This window comes from Ooceraea biroi, chromosome 4, assembly GCF_003672135.1.
Source record: "Ooceraea biroi isolate clonal line C1 chromosome 4, Obir_v5.4, whole genome shotgun sequence".
Taxonomy (NCBI): Eukaryota; Metazoa; Arthropoda; class Insecta; order Hymenoptera; family Formicidae; genus Ooceraea; species Ooceraea biroi.
In genome coordinates, this window is record NC_039509.1 from 15,628,547 (window position 1) to 15,645,491 (window position 16,945).

The 16,945-nt window shown below is 39.8% G+C and overlaps 2 protein-coding genes across 4 annotated transcripts; one reads left to right on the forward strand and one right to left on the reverse strand.

The window, feature by feature from the left end:
* Positions 1-666: 666 nt before the first annotated feature.
* Positions 667-11,375, reverse strand: LOC105284606 (facilitated trehalose transporter Tret1-2 homolog). 2 transcript variants are annotated; one of them, XM_011348271.3, is made up of 5 exons: positions 11,267-11,375; positions 5,846-5,902; positions 4,167-4,305; positions 3,735-4,054; positions 667-3,416 (listed from the first exon to the last, which is right to left on the reverse strand). In XM_011348271.3, the coding sequence occupies exons 1-5, from the start codon at positions 11,303-11,305 to the stop codon at positions 2,448-2,450; spliced, it is 1,524 nt and encodes a 507-aa protein (XP_011346573.1). In that variant the 5' UTR covers positions 11,306-11,375; the 3' UTR covers positions 667-2,447. The 2 variants fall into 2 exon arrangements, with proteins under 2 accessions (XP_011346573.1, XP_011346565.1); XM_011348263.2 differs by lacking the exon at positions 11,267-11,375 and adding an exon at positions 6,815-7,965.
* Positions 8,003-16,854, forward strand: LOC105284586 (sugar transporter ERD6-like 7). Of its 2 annotated transcripts, XM_011348241.2 has the most exons (7): positions 11,826-12,993; positions 13,244-13,379; positions 13,704-13,874; positions 14,402-14,550; positions 14,828-15,366; positions 15,446-15,581; positions 15,680-16,854. In XM_011348241.2, the coding sequence occupies exons 1-7, from the start codon at positions 12,952-12,954 to the stop codon at positions 16,058-16,060; spliced, it is 1,554 nt and encodes a 517-aa protein (XP_011346543.1). In that variant the 5' UTR covers positions 11,826-12,951; the 3' UTR covers positions 16,061-16,854. The 2 variants fall into 2 exon arrangements, with proteins under 2 accessions (XP_011346550.1, XP_011346543.1); XM_011348248.2 differs by lacking the exons at positions 11,826-12,993; positions 13,244-13,379 and adding an exon at positions 8,003-8,084.
* Positions 16,855-16,945: the final 91 nt, after the last annotated feature.

Here is a 16,945-nt window from a genome sequence, read left to right on the forward strand (position 1 = left end):
AATGATATCTCGTACGATGCGTCGTATGATCTCAAAAAATGATGCGTCGAAGTTAACAAAACGGATATTGTAACGAAGAGCGCCAGGGCCAAGTCCGGACGATTCGCACACGCGTATAACTTCGATTAAATCGATACTTGAAAAGAATCGAAGAAGAAGAAGACTGACGTTAAATGATAGCTCCTTCGAGTTGAAACTTCGATGTGCACTTTTATATTACACGCTTCGGTATCCTTCCGCAGAGATAAATCCTGCGGTAGATTCCGAGTTCGCACTTTTCAACTCGGAGGCTTAAGGCTTTATTATTATTCGCACGTAACAGAGAAACGCAAAATTCCTGTAGCTTGCGTACGTGTAATCTGCATCTTCGTTTACATCGCGACGCCGCGCGTTCTCGTTTCTTCTTCTTCTTATCTCACATACTGAGCGACTTAGAATTATATTTAATTATTGTGCACGTACCTCGCTATTTTCGTCATACGTCGTCCCATGAAATGTCATGACGTGAGGTGGTGCGAAGTAATTCTGGGAGCACGGGAGCATGAAGGGGGGCAAAAGGGATTCGAAGGACCGAGGATCTCAAAGTAACACGAGCAGGAGAATCGACATCGTGTTCGTGAGAACGTTCGAGCTTTCGATTTCTGACGAAAATGATTTCTCTTCCCGTACCACCTCGCAGATAATAATTTATTTTTAGTATCGAGCGTTTCTATTAGCATCACGTTATTATTCTTATATATTACAATTAATTTTATATTATTATTATTACTATTTCCGCTTACTACTATTTTATCATCATTATTGTCAGTAATCATGATAATCGTCGTTCTATCCTTTCTCGCCTCGTCTCGCCACCGAAACCCACCTATACCCCACGCTTTCACATCTCGCAAATTGTACATTATTTTGTGTTTGTTATTTAATTATCGTGATTGTTACGCCATTTGTTAATTTATTATTTAAGATTTTAATAATAAAATATGAGACACACACGTATACATGTGTATGCATATGATTTACATCGCCACGCGGAATACATTTTAAATGTGTCGTAAGAATCAATTGTTTCATTGATTCATTGATCGAAACTTTACAGAGATGGCAAATCTCAAGGTAATCGCTTCCGTAATCGATCACTCGAAAGTACATGCCGATATCGTCAGGTTTTACACGAAAGATATTTTGTACAAAAGAAAGAAGCTCATTGTGAATGACAATGATCGTTACAGAGCGATACCTGTTATCTCGAACCAAATTCCGATCAGTATCGCATATTCTTCGATTTTAAGCAAGTAACAGCGTATATCTGTGACACGCGAATACAGATTCCCCTCTCTTTCTTCCTTTTTCTTTTTCTCTTATTCATTATCGGCCAACACTCGATCGTTATCAACGCACCAACCTGTTGGCTTTATCGCAAAGCAAATCGCATTTAACTCGCCGACACTCGACTTTATCAGTGCACCAATCTGTCGGCCTTATCGGAAAGCAAATTGCTTTTTGCTAACATCAATCTGCAAGAAACGACAGCTCGCAAAAAATAATCTAGTAATGGGTTATTTGCGCATTTAACATTTAGATACGAGCACACCATGTTTCCATTCCCTCAATTATCTATCCGCAGTGTTCTTAATTGTTGAGCAGTATCGTACCTTGTCAATGTGATAAGTCTTATGATTTAATTAATTATGCGCAGTTTTATCGATACTTCACGCAGTATCGTTTTTTTGTATCTCCAGTACTGTGACAGATACCGTGACGTATTAATCGTATTAATTCATAGTGACATATTAATTTGCCCGTTTTTATGACAGGAAGATTACAATCCGATGACTTCGAAAACTTTGGACTTTAATTTCGGAAAGTTACTTTCAGATTATTGAATGACGGATGTGCAATATCAATTTTCAATAAAATAATGCGATATGTATCGCATCTTATCAAAATATCGTCCTCGAGATTACGTAGATATGTTTCTTCCTCTCTCTTTCGCTCTCTCTTCTGTCAGTCCCGGACTAGTATTGATTCAACCGAATTCTGACACGCAGTTCGCGAACGCGCGCATTTTACGTATAAAATTAAGTATCAACATATGGCACTATTTACAGCATCGCTCCAATAGTGGAAATTTGTTCCACAAGTTGTTCGTTCGCAACACGTCCTACTCTTCTTCGGAAAAACAAACTTTTCTGTATTTTCTATATTTTCCTAATACTTATATCGACACGAGTAAAAAGATCTGGTACAACGTCTTTAGAATAAATATCCAAGTATCGTTACTTCGACGGTACGCGTCTCCAATACCTTCTCGCGAATCTTCGAACTTTGAAACATTGCCAAATGAATATCGCATCCGTTTTGGCTCCTCCGACAACTATTCAATCTTTCGCGATCTCGTTGCCCTTCGAACGCTGGATTAGTCCTAATATAAAGCGATAAATGCATGCTCAATTTCCTGTAACGCCAACTGTGGTAACTGTGGTCGGAGCGACTCTCTCTCCGATCGCTCTTTCCGTCGACTGCATCTCGATGGTGTTGCTCTTCTTCCGGAACATATCTTCGATCTCGCGTAGGGTCTTCCCCTTTGTCTCGGGCAGGAACAGCAGAACAAATACCACGCCCACGATGGACATGATCGCGAAGAAGAGGAACATGCCGTGCATACCCATCAGAAGCGACATATCAGGATACAACTTGATGGTTACTGCACTGAATAAGTAACCCAAAGCGGCCGTCAGGCCGGACAGGATGTCCTTCACTTTGGACGGGAACACCTCGCCTACCATGGCGAACGGGATCACCAGGAAACCTATGGTGCTCATGAAAATGTACATCATCATGCACACTATCGGTACCACCCCGTTGTCCGCCATGACAGTGCCCTTGTCGGCCAGGTAGAGGTACAACGACATGCCGCCCATGAAGATCGTCATCCCGACACCGGAGACCATTGATGGTATCCGTCGTCCGAACTTCCGAGACACGCCGGCTGTCAAAAGACTCGCAATGAAACGGGCGACGCCAATCAGGACGGCGCAGAGATGACGGTCTAGGCTGGCACCCGACTTGTCCATGATCTCGACGGCATAGTATATGATCACGAAGATCCCGGAGAACTGCTGGAAGAAGAAGAAGCTGAGCATCACGGCGAACGGCACCAAGGCGCTGCGCTTCGTCAGGTGTTTCAGCAGGTTCTGGTTCTTCTTCTGAGGTCGCGGCTTCAGCTCGAACAGGATCTCTGATGTGGCCGGTTGGTCCTTCGGCACTCCGCGGAATTTCTTCATGATCTCCAGCGCCTCCTCGGGACGATTGTGGTCCCGCATCCACAACGGCGTCTCCGGCACCACGAACAAGGTGAGGGCGATCGACACCAGCGGGAACATTGCGCACATCAAGGCCACCTGCCGCCAGTCGTCCTGCGAGACAGAAACCGGAAGGATTTACGCATTATCATTTGCATTGCCTGCTTGCACGTGTAATATACGTAATAATATGCATTTATCACGTCGTCTGGTTGTAAACTCGTTCAAGCAAGTTAATCAGTTTTTTTCTCCAATCGTTCAACAGTATTATAATTAAGTTAGTTTCCATTCAATCGAATCGTTTGCAGATTAGTATTACAATTTATGCAATTTAACGCTGTATGAGACCATTGTATCAGTTATATCAGCCCGTTAATTAATTGTTCCATTATCACTAATCTTTAAAATCTCAACCGTGCTGCAGGCATTTACCTTGCAAATGTATCCAAAGATGTAAACGATCAGGACACCGAGAGCGATAGAGATGCTGGTCCAGGTGACCATCGTGCCTCGCCATTTCGAGCCCGCAACTTCCGCTACGTATACCGTCGTCGGAACCGACGCCATGCCGGTAGCTATCCCGGAGATCACCCTCCCAATCAGGATCTGCGTGTAAGTAGTTGACATGTAAATAGTCACCCAGCCCGCCATCGAGATAAACGACGTCACGAACATGCTGATCCTTCTTCCTCGACTCATCACGAGACTCGACACTATGCAACCGACGGGCGTACCCAGTGCTGATACGGTAGCTGAGCAAAGAGATAACGTTCGGTTAATTGTCAATGATAATGATTCGAACTTGTGAACAATAAAAAATTGCCGAAAATCCGCTATCGAAGGGGCGAATTTTGCGATACCAACCCATCCAGTTAACTTCAACATTAGTGAGTGAGACATCGTCGACTTTCGGCTTCTCCATCGCAGGCCCCGCCACGGCGCTGTAACCGAAACCCATCGCTGGACCCAGCACCACAACATTGGCGCACAAGCTCATCAATACCTGCGAAAGAAAGACTGCGAGTCAGGAAGAGGCCGGCGAAGTCTTCGGAAAAGAGGAACAATAATTGGGTCATGAAGACCTTCACGAGAAGTAGTCTTAATTAGCATTGAGCAGCTTTGGAGAGCTTCTAGGCAAATCGGAAAATTTACAGCCGAGTTATTTGTAGTTGCGAGATGTGACGCAAAACGTGGTAAACAGATACCGGAGGGATCGCACCAGAGATAACGTACCCAAAAGCTAAGGTTGACCGAAGTGTCGACATGACATGAGTGCATCGAATGCATCGAATTTTTCATTTGACTTAATTCTGTTATCGCGTGGGGTTTTATCATTTATACGTATGCCAGCGATAGAACCGGTTTAATCGATCGTGGGGACGAAAAAAGGTTTCGCTTGATTTGCAGCTAAACGCGTTATAATTCGCAGCGCTTCATGCATAGCTCGAAGATATTCAAGACACATGGCAAACCGGAATGTATCGCGCAACGCAGATAAAATATATCTTATCGGATTGCACTTTCCTCCGATTTTGAGATTCGGTATTTCGCGTTATGTCAACAGATCGATCGATGCGCGATGCGTTCGTCGGAATTAAAAGTTTTTGTCCGGTTTGTATTTTTTTTGTGCGTTGAGGAATGTTATATAAAGATGCAGATCGAGATCTTTGAAAAACAATGTTTTGCGTGAAATCAGGAAACGCCCGTCACCGTTACACAGTAAAACACGCGAATATAAGACGTAGTGCAGATAAGAATCGTAATGAGTATGATACGCATTTTTCTTTTTAAACAAACTGAAATTTCAATCCTGTTCTGTTTATGTATTTTTTCTTATCCTTCACGATTTGATATGCTGAACATGAACGCACTTCCGCAGATTTTTCTCGCGATTAATAAGCGGTAATGAATTCTATATCTTACACGTGTATCGATATTTTTTTAATAACTGGTTATAATACATAATTTATTATGTTTTACTTAACGGTTGAACAAGAGATCTGTCCTATTACACATCCTGCTTCCATTTCATCATTTAATTTACATTTTATCTTGCTACATTTCGATTTCAAGATCGGCAGAAATGCAAAATGCATAATAAACGGACTGGGATATGACGTCATCGAGGACGACATTTAAAAAATTATGATAGCGTGTGAAATCGCGCGTGTATGTGATGCGAGCGGCAATCACCAAAGTGTCGCGTGTCATTCCTATTCATACAATCGGAAAAACAGATTAATCGGATAAATAACGATAATCAATAATAAGAAAAAGATAGTCACTAACAAGCTATAGTTGTTTTTCATGTGGACCGATAGGACAAGGCCTCAATAATTCTTTCAGCGAAATTCACGCGTTATTCCAAGCAGCAATCTACATATGTCCATGCTTGGATTTGATAAGAGACAATTATTATCAGCGATGAATGAGACAGTATCTTAGATTTCCGTGGACTTTGTCTTACGTGAGAAATTATGAATTGCAAAATAATAATGTGACCTTTTTTATTTCCGCAAATGTATAAAAAAATTTTAACATACTTGATAAATAGTTCCGTTTCGCGCCCATTTCTTCTGTTCGGCAGCACTGGGTTCCATCTGCAACAAGAAAAAATAAGATAAAAAATTAACAGAGAATAATTAATAGAAATATCATTCCTGATTTTATCTTTATGTTTTATATATATATATGTATGTATTATATATATTTTCTACATTATTTTCGTATTTTATAATAGTACGTATAATTTTTTTATGATTGAAAAATTAATTATCTCTCTCCCTTTAAATTAAAATATTATACGTCAGAAATTATTATTGCGTTTTTATTATGAAATGCAATCTATTTATCAACAACAGAAAAAATAAGACACTAAAAAATTTAATGAATATTTAATAATTTTTATTATGCAATAAATAGTCTGTCTGCAATGAAAGAAATATACGCAAGTGTATATCATCAAGTGTATATCTCATGCACATAGCACGCCGCGTTCTTTGATAGTGCCAGGAAATGACTAACAATGAATGCCACTTTTGAAACGTTATCATAGTTCGGATAATGTCCAGTGAATCTCGCAGATAAATTTTCAGAGTCGGTGAAAAAGAAGTCACTGATATGGAAAGCAACGTGGTAATCTGATAACCCTTGTAATTATAGATCCCCCCGATGACGAACCGTCGAAGTCGAAGAATCCTCCAACAATCCATAAATACGAATAAACGATTTGGAAAGAAGCCAAGGGTCATACTCATTCCGAAGGAAAATATCGCTCATATCGAGAAAGTTTTTCAACGATAACGCCGAGAACGAGAAAGGCCAAGGAAAGACCAGACTTTCAGAAACTCAGCGTTCTTTAAGCTAACAAAAAGATTAATGCAAACAGCAAGAAACAGTAAAATTTAAATGCAAAAGAGAACTTCCTGGAATTTAGAAAAGATTTGCAACTTAGATATTTCTGTTCAATCAAAATTCGGATTTGTATTGGCCATTTCCAAATATGTACATACCTTGATCTCCACACACGTCGATATGCTTCCGGCATTATTAATGTCAGTTTGCCCGTTATTAACATTTTGTCCGTTCGCGTTATTAATGTTCGTATCTCCATTCACGTTATTAACGTCCGTTTGTCCGTTCACGTTCACGTTGTTAACATTCGCCGGGCCCGTCATGATGCCTCTTTTCTTTGCTCAACGCTTGTTTCTCGACAACTTATTTAGCCTCTTTGATAAATTCGTGTCGCGCGCACAGCGTGATTTGCGATGTCAGAAAGGAGTATCAGTATTTGATCTTTTATGATTAACCGGTCTTATATCTTATTTAAGCGATTGATCTCCCCCGATCGCTCGAAGGTTTCTTCTCCCACCTTCCTTCGCGGCAATCCTTTATATATCCTTACAATAGCTGACGGTATTTACACGTTCGATAATGAGCTCGATATCGTATCACGAGATACCTTAAATCTCATCAGCATTCATCGACTACACGCCTCCGCTTTGGAAGATACGAAAGCGCCGAATGACTTGGAATCCCCAGCTACTTAAAAGATACCAGCCTGTCGAGGGCGACTTCCAATTAATTGACTGATTTGTAAATCAATGTCGCTGTACATGCGTGTCTCACGAGTTTTAGATACATCAGATCGTTCGTTCTTTCTCCCTGCCTTTTGTCCTCAGTCTTGCAGATGCAACCGCGCGCTTGTCCACAATTAATACCGACTATTATTAATTCCGTTGAACTGGCCGTCCAATTCACTCGATTGCGTTCCGCGGAAGATCGCCGTAGCACTCGCGCGAGATATCGTCGGTTTCTTCAATCTTTTGAATTTTTTGTCGGAAATGCTACTGATCTACAAACAGCTGTTCCGCCTTCCGCGATTCGACGCGCAATTTTCCAGATATCCACCAGATTGCTCCGGCAAGTTCTCAGAAGCGGCCGCGGGCTTCCGGATATCTCCGGATCTCGGAGGCTGTGTATCGAGTACAAGATTTCAAGTCCAACTCGTCTAACATCAGCCAATCGTTCGCACAATCGGTCGTGCTTTCTGTTCGTGTAGAAACTGTGTGGCAGCTTTTCCGATGCGACTCGGCATTCGCGAGGTTCCTCAAATCAGCGCGAGATGCGTCGGGCGTGTTGCCGAGTGGCGATGACGAGACCAGCGCCAATCGGGAACTCGTTATTGACTGAAGACGACGCAAGGATTTTATCTGCTGCACCCAGCTATGTTACTCGCCACTCCGGGACCATCCGCGCCACGTGATGATGATGATGATGATGGTGATGATGATGAGAATGATGATAATGATGGTGGTGGTGATGGTGGTGGTGGTGACTATCCGCGTCGGCGCGGGGCGATATTCGCGAATGTCAAATACGCGCCCACGTTTCTATATTCGGACTGATAAAAAAGTGATTACGTAAGGGAGCTATTGAAAGGCTGCTGGTGGTTGGCTGCTCGCGTGATTCCACTAATGATGTTTAATCTCGAAAAGATTTCTTCATTTATATCACGCGGTCGGAGAGATTAATTGGCTACAATGGTGTAACGCGAGACATCTCTTGTTTAAAGATATTGTAATTTATGTTATGTACCACTCTCTGTTTTTCTTGTTTTCAGAATTTTGCTTGTTTAAGAGGAAGAGGAATGAAAAGCTCAGTCGAATCGAACAAAAGAGCATGTACATGATAATTAGTGATACCTTCTTTGAACTTTGGATATTTTTCAGGGCTTCGTATCAGCTTTCGCGTTGAGCATATGAATATACTAGATTCTGAACATTAACTTTGAACAAATAAGTGTTTTTCAATTATAATAACTTTTATTACCGTTAATTGGTATATATATATATTAGTAATAATGTATATTTATTAATTTTTACATGTATATACAATATAATAAAGTAAGCATTTAATTGGTCTAAATAAATTAATAGATAAAATAATAAATAAAAACAAGAATAATCACAGAAAAATAAGTATGATGATACATTGATAAAATTTAAAAATAATACAAAAGAATATTGTACAATGTGCATACATTGCACATTTTTACCTTCGTAGATTGATTAAAAATAAAGAAGACACTTATAGATCCATATGACCATCCGTCTTGCTTTGCATAAATTAATCGATAATAGATAATCGACGGTATCAGCCGCGCTAATTAAAATGGCACCTTTGCTTGTTATACATTATTTATTCTTACCAAATAAAATTTTCAACACGTCATAGGATTGCACACGTGAATACATAATCCGCAACAGCTGTTTGTTACGCCATTGGCCCATGAGCGAAAGGCTAATTAAAACATGCCGAAAGACTTCAAAGTTAATCCTGCGTTATGAATTTACACCTACACTCCTACCACTTACTCACACATTTCTTTTTCCGATCTTCTCTCGGCGTCGATTAACGTAACTTCCTCGAATGAGACGTATGTTATAATTGAAATAAAACCCCGCTAATTTATTCCGTCGATTCTTCGAATTAATCTCCATTCAAAAAGTTTTACGGCGATTCAATTATGCATTCGCAGATTATCGTGATCGATGCTGTTTTGCAACATGTGCGATTTAAATGCAGTCCTTGGTTCCCATTCATCTTTGGACGACATTGACGATGAGATACAGCTGAAGTTAAAGTTCAACTTTTCACATTTAAATTATTATAATTTATCTCGAGTTTTGTTTATTTGTGTGCAGCAAAACTTCAAGTGTATGAGTACGGCGATCCAAGTACTCTAGAACTACGAGAGTGATAATGTTCCTGATTAAAGGAACACTAGCAGAGATGACGTCATTTTCGGTATCTCCTGTAACGGATGGTATTGCCACGATCACGAGACTTCGCGAGCAAATAACGTTCGTCAAACAGATCTTAAAGTAATCGCAAGCGTAATAATAGCGCGATTCGCGTAACGTGTGTTATTTTTCGGAATTTTGTGCATTCACACCCGCGCGGTATTAATTGCTCACGACTTTTATAGGCAGCTTTCCTCGTTTGCTTTTTTGAGCCCATTTAATTTGATGGTGCAGCCTTGAATCCGAGTTATTGTCGCGCGTGTCATCGCACGTCATTAATTTTTACTGGCGACTCGAGAGATAGCAGACTCTTTTTTAAGCGTACAGCTTTTAAGAGCATTACATTGGAACGATTGTCCAGATGTTCTCAAAATGATTGAAATAACTGCAATCTTGAATGAAATGAAATTTGTTAATTTTCATCTTGTTTTATTTTATATACTTAATATTTACATTTTGGCTGCTTTTATATGATTTAACAACATATATGTAATATATACAATATATACAATATTAATAGCAAATATTCTTTATTTTTTATCAACATTTGTACAGTCTAGGATTTCAAAGGAATAATTCTTTTCGAAGGAATAACTGTTTCTTTCTTCCGCTATTTGAAAATACATTTCGATCATAATAATAATAGTAGTAACAATGGCAATTGCTGCACGCGACAAACGCAGGGTGGAAATGTCTTTTAATCTAGCGATGCACGGAGGCTGTATGATGGCATCTGCTCGTGAATTAGAGACGATTAAAGGCCGCTTGACGCAAAGCCATTGGTAAGCCCACACGTAATACGGTATATACATTATCGCGGAACACTTAGTGCTTGCGTAAGGAGATTAAATCGTCACAACGATATCTCGCACACGTGACGACGTTGCCGATCCGAGGCTGACCAGCTATATGATTCACTCGCGATACCGGTTGAGCGCCACTTGACTCTGCGGAAGAGATCGGCGTAGCATCCGGTTGCGTCGAATTTTTCGACGCAATCGCATGATTGACGCGACCGTCACAAGATTGAGTAGAGAACCGATGCTGGTGTACAAAGCAAAAAGCCGCAATTATTCCGTCGTCGTTTACCGCAGCAACGCTCTTGCGACTTTGGTGTTCATTATTCCGCGATAATCAACAGAGCGGAAAAAAGATCGAAGCGAGACGGTGATCGTGATCGGTAATCTAATTCAAAGCAATTAACACGTCTGCTGCCGCTGCTGTTCTTAGAAAACCATCCATAACAGATCATTTCCATTGTCTTTTATTCTTAATATTGATAAGATAGATGTTTTGTCTTTATGAAAAGAAAATAAAAACGATTGCGTCACACATATACAACGCACAGCTAAATACATTTAAATATTTGAGATACATTTATATTTAAATATTTCGGATGTATCTACGATAGAGCTCACTTTGATAATCTCTATTTTAAATCTTGATAATCCTCATCGAGAAAGTAAAACTTCAATTCTATTCAAAAGTAAAGTTTAATTTAAAAGTAAAATTCTATATACGGTTTTATTATGCGCATATCTAGATACATACCTATGAACGAGTGTTTTTCAGAGTAAAAGGTAGTTGAGCAATGCGCTCGGTAGGGACAACATCTCGTTGCGAGCAAAGAAGCGGAATTTGAAAGGCACACTGACCTACCTGAATGAAACAGTGACCTTCGTCTGCGTCGGCAGGCATTTCTTCAGATGCTTTATACGTCCGTGTCGAAGAAATGTGAACACTGTTCGTGCACTAGTTACACCCAGGTAGAAGCTTACTGCTTAAGAATCCCCGTAAACTCCTATCTTTGCAATCCATTATTGGCGCATCGTTCTTTTCACAAGATTAAGAACACACCTCTTCGGAAATCACCGATAAAAGTGGCCGTATGTGTGCAATGACTCTTGCGTCGTGCTGATAAGTTTTCTTTTTCCGCCGCGAGTGGGAATGTCGTTCACGTGAAGAGACCGATCGGAAAAATCGGATCGGATGCACCTCGCGACCGGAAGCGGCGCGTATCGTCTCGTTAGCGCCGCACTCACGAAAAAATACGCGTCGGCACCGTCCGCGGGACGTGGTCCTATGGTTTTTCCTGTGCGTGCGCGCACCAAAACTGACTGACCGCTTAACGTTTTATACCTATATAAGCGCCACGAGTGAGATTCGTGTTTATTATATTTGGAATGTAATCGCCGCCCCGCGCGGGTGTGGGAGAGACTTATGTTTGTTAGATTTGGATCGTAATTTGCCGCGACGAGTGCGATTCGTCATTATAAGACAAGACGGGTGAAACTCTGGATAATAAGGCAGGTAACGTGATAAAGACGGAGACAGGGGAGGGGAGTATTCTACGTATATGTTACTAAGTTACGTCCTAAGGTAAAATTCCAAGTAATATTCCGTGCTCTCGTTAAACAAAATTCAGTATTTACGCGAGAAGACACCAGCATTATGAGCTGTAGCGTCTTCCGTTTAATCGTGTACGAAAAAATCTTTCCTTTACTTCACATATTTTCGCTCATGCGTGGGCAATAAATCCTGGAATGCAAACATGATAATTAATGTGACTCATTCCCTCTATGTATCTATGATCTCATTCCTTCAAATCTTGTCCGTATGTCTCTTAAATGCCGAATAAATGATTAACAGAGCAATACATAATGGGAGCACGTACGTCGATCGCGCTCGTTTCGACTTCATTAATTAGTGATCTTTGGTTAACAGTCAAAATAAATCTCCGAAACACGATAAGCCTCTCGTATTAAATCGTATCAGTCAACAATGGCTTATTATCTGACCCTGAAAGACCGCAAGGGTTTTATTTTTTATTGCAATGTACGCAATGACGAGACCAGCAAATAGATCGTGAGTGAGCTTAGTTAGTCCCTCATTTAGTCCCAACATGTTAAATAAATGTGTGCACATAAGGACTACGGTCTACAAAAAGACCAGTCTACGTGCAACGTCCAAAGACGCTGCAAGTTCCGCTAAAAATCAGGAATAATCCGTGATCCGTAAAGTCGCGATTTTGATCAATTAAATTAAATTAAATAGATTGAATTAAATAGATTGATTATTGCTTCTACAAGTACATGTTGTTTAATCATTCAAAAGGATTCTACAGTTAAAAATATCAATAGATTGGTGTTCGCCAGATGCAACCTTGCAATGCGTTCATATACAAGCTGTCATCCGTCTTTGTGCAATGAATCATTTATGTGTTCTCAGTTCCTGAGCTCGTAGTCTCATTAGCGAGATTAAATAATTGAATGCAGAAATACATCGTGTTCTCTGCGAAATCTGTACGATATAACAGTAGAACTGATTTTTGAGAGATTTCAAAAATGTATTCACGATTAAATGTACCGAGGGAAGTGTGCTTTTTGGTACGATTATATTTAATCGTTTAAACATACATTAAAAACTAGAGGAAATTTTTAATTTATCTTTTTATTTAGAGCAATATTCTTTTTTATATGAAATTGACTTATCAGCTTTTCAGTTTGCTGTCAGTTTAAAGTTCTAAAGAAATCTTCTAAAAAAGTTCTAAAAGATCTTCAAATAAGAGAAAAGAGAATCTTTTATGACAAACTTATGAAATGGCAATATTAGCTTCAATTGTTCTATTTATTACAGTTGCTTTGTACGGTTCTTTGCAACTTGACTATGATTGGCTCGGGAAGTACGATAGGTTACTCCTCCGTGGTATTATCGGTATTAATGAGTAACCATTCATCTATAACTTTGAACGCAACGGAGATGCCTTTGTTTGGTAACTGTTTTCAATGAAACAAAGTTAACATTATCTCCATCTTGTGTGACATTCGTTGATTAATTAGATTTTAATGTCACTACTAATTGCAACATTGCAATCGACATCTGCTTGAGTCTCATTTTACGTTGTTTCATTTTACACACACACAAGATAAAAGAACTAAATCATCTAAGAAAATTAAAAAATTAATTATTAAAATTAATAATTGAATATTACAACATTTAATTATATTTACAAATATTGCACCAATATTTAAATATTTGTAAAACGTTGAGAAAGCGTTTGCAAAAAGCATCTAAACAATCTTTTCCTTCTTTGCAGTCTCTTTGCCGGTCATCTCCCAAATCTTTGGCTGTCTCCTGAGTTTGATCACCATGAAATATGGGAGACGCTGCAGCATGGTGATCGCCAATGCGACGTGCTCTTTGGGGTGGATCGTGATCGCTAGCAGCTACAGCGTGACACAGCTCTTCATCGGCAGAATGCTAACGGGTACTCGACGCATCTTCAGGTTCTCACTACGCTATCGCAAGAGCGACTTACTTACAGTATAAAAACCATTTATCGTCGAACCGTCTTGAGTGCAAACGCGGGAATGCATCGTCGAGGGTCTCGGTGAATCATCGATAAGTAATTGAATTTACAACTATCTCAACATTCAGACACAAACAATCAATTATCGCGAGCGACTCGTGGTAATTGGAGTACAGTTGTTTCCTGGGAATTTACTAGTCGCGCAAGTTTCCCGCGTATTATTATTTTCTGTTGCGTGTACATAAATGTGGACAAAAAAGTGAGAAATGATATAAAGTCTATTTCATGCATTAAAGTTATCGTTAATTAATCGCATATTGGCACGCGCGTGAGTCGTGTCACCGATTTTATAGGCGCGTGTTATCGTTGATGCGGAAAGCGATATCACGATTGTCTCTCTGCTCCAGACGCGTTAAAGTGTTTACTCAATGTCGAGACAGACAGGATTAATCCGCGGTAATTAAGAATGCGTTGAAAATCCCCAGGAGCCGCCATCGGCATTTGTGCAACTGCCGTCCCTATTTACCTGGAAGAGATTTCCACGCCCTCATGGAGGGAATTTCTCACGATCACTCCAAACACGGGCCTCGCCTTTGGAGTTGTAATCGTATACTTTCTAGGATTTTTAATGCAGGTGAGTTTTCATTAAATTATGTCAAATATAATCACATTATTGTTTTATCTGACGATAAAACGAAGAGATCAGATTAATCAGCGAGGCGATTAAACTTTAATGAATTATGTCTGATAATTTCGTTCGGTGCATTTTTTCGACTTGATTGCACGTGATTTGTTTCATTGTTTTTGTGTATCTTATTTTAAATCCACAGATTATCGTTACAAAAAAAGCTGATGTTACTAATTAACATCGGTTTATATTTAGGCTTTCGGGAAATTGCGTTTTATTCCAGGACAATTGGAGACTCATAGCTACGCTTTGCATCATTCCTCCGACGTTGTCTATGCTCTTCACCATTTTCTTCATCCCCGAGAGTCCCGTGTGGCTTCTGACGAAATGCCGGAAGGAAGCAGCCAGGATCGCCTTGCTCCGAATCCGCGGTCTGCTTCAGGAAACGGTAGAATTTCGCGAAGAGTTCGCAAAGATGGCGAACTACAACGAGCAGCTGAAGAAACTCGAATCCGAACAAAGCTGTCGATCGGATGTTTCCTCGACGGAAGAAACCTCGGACGAGTCTTCTTCAACTATGTCCGTATGGGACAAGCTGAAGAGCATCCTGAGGACGATTTGTCTGCCAGAGGTGTGGAAACCACTCGCGATACTGAACTTCTACTTCATCTTCCAGCAATTTAGCGGGGTGTACGTGATCACGGCGTACGCCGTCGACATGATCGTCAACGCGAAAATCACGATGGACCCTTTTCTGATCACCGTTGTGATAGGCATCATCGAGGTGGTGGTCACCTTGATCGCTGCATGCTGCAGCTCCAGGTACTTTTTCTCCGACTATATTATCCAACCGAATGATTTACCGTGAGACTTTTCATGATATATCTCGAAATTCAATCAGGATTGGCCGCAGAACCATATCGATTGTCTCTGGCATCGGCATGTCGATCTCTCTGGGTGCCTTGGGAACATACATGCAATTCTTCGAGGACGCCAGCGTTGCGGTCTTACCCCTCGTCTGCATCCTTGTCTTCGTGGTAAGAAAAAGGAAGCAACTTGTCTTTATGAATGTTATTATAATTATTTATTATTTAATCAAGTAATCTTCACACTGAAATAAATTATCGCATTGCAGACATTCGCATCATTCGGTTTCTTGGTGATTCCCTGGGCGATGATCGGTGAATTGTATCCTACCAAATACGTAAGCGTCCTCGGGCCACTTACTACTTTCTTCGCCTGCGTCTTCAACTTCGGCGCGTTGCAGCTGTACCCAACGATGGTAACGCAGGATGAAACCGCTACCATCTACTTCTACTGCCTAATATCTGTCGTAGCCACGTTTTATCTGACGATCGCGTTACCGGAGACGCGCGGAAAGACGAAACAACAGATAGAAGAAGCGTTTAGACGTAACTCGAGAGTTAAAGACGCACGCGAGATCAGTGAAGCAACAGACGGTAAGCATCGCTCAAGCGACTTATTCGATTTTGTTTGGCATGGACCCGCAGATTAGGCAGTCATCGGATTGGCATAATTATTTAAATGTTATTTTGTAAAACTAGCTTTTAAGAGGGATAGGATAGAGTGGTATAAGGGTGTATATCAGGGATGATATAGAGAGTACAGATTTTGTGTGTCCCTCTAGAGCAGCAGAAGCAAAGCTCGCCACTGTTCATACGTTGTTCTCTCTCACAGGGTATATTAAAACTTAGGGGTAAAAGAAAACGATTATATTAATAGCTGTTATTGGTGAGGGATAAATCATACGCAAAATTAAAAAATAAGAGTAAAAAAAAATTAAATTGAATTAATTTCGAAGTTGCACGAAAACTATTGCAATATATTATATATCTATTATTTGTTGTAAAAATGTTTATGGATACTTAATGACTGATGAAAAAGAGTGAGTCTTAATTGTCCAATGTAATTCTTGATTTCCTTCAAGAGAAAGGATAATGTGTTTCTGGCATTCTTCCCTAATATTTTCTAATAAATCGCTGCCATGTCTAAAATACTTCTATTGCTTTAGGGTGGAAGACATACTCTAATTTGTAAATTTTAATTAGTTAATAATTAATGATGAGCTTATTACTGTGAAACTTCTATTTCGCAAAACAGATTATCAATATTATAGACAATTAATTAATAGATTAACAATATAGATTATCCAAGTTAACTCAACCCACTCTACTTCCATACGAGCATTGCTAAGTTATTATCGGACACCTTCTACATGTATAATTGTTTCTTGTAATATTTTTTTCAAATCAATCTACAAATAACTTTAAAATCTTCAATGAATATGTTTTATAAGTATAATATTTATTCTTTCTGAATTTTTATTAAATATTGTACATGCGATTTTTAACGAATTTTCACGTTTATAGAATTCTGTATT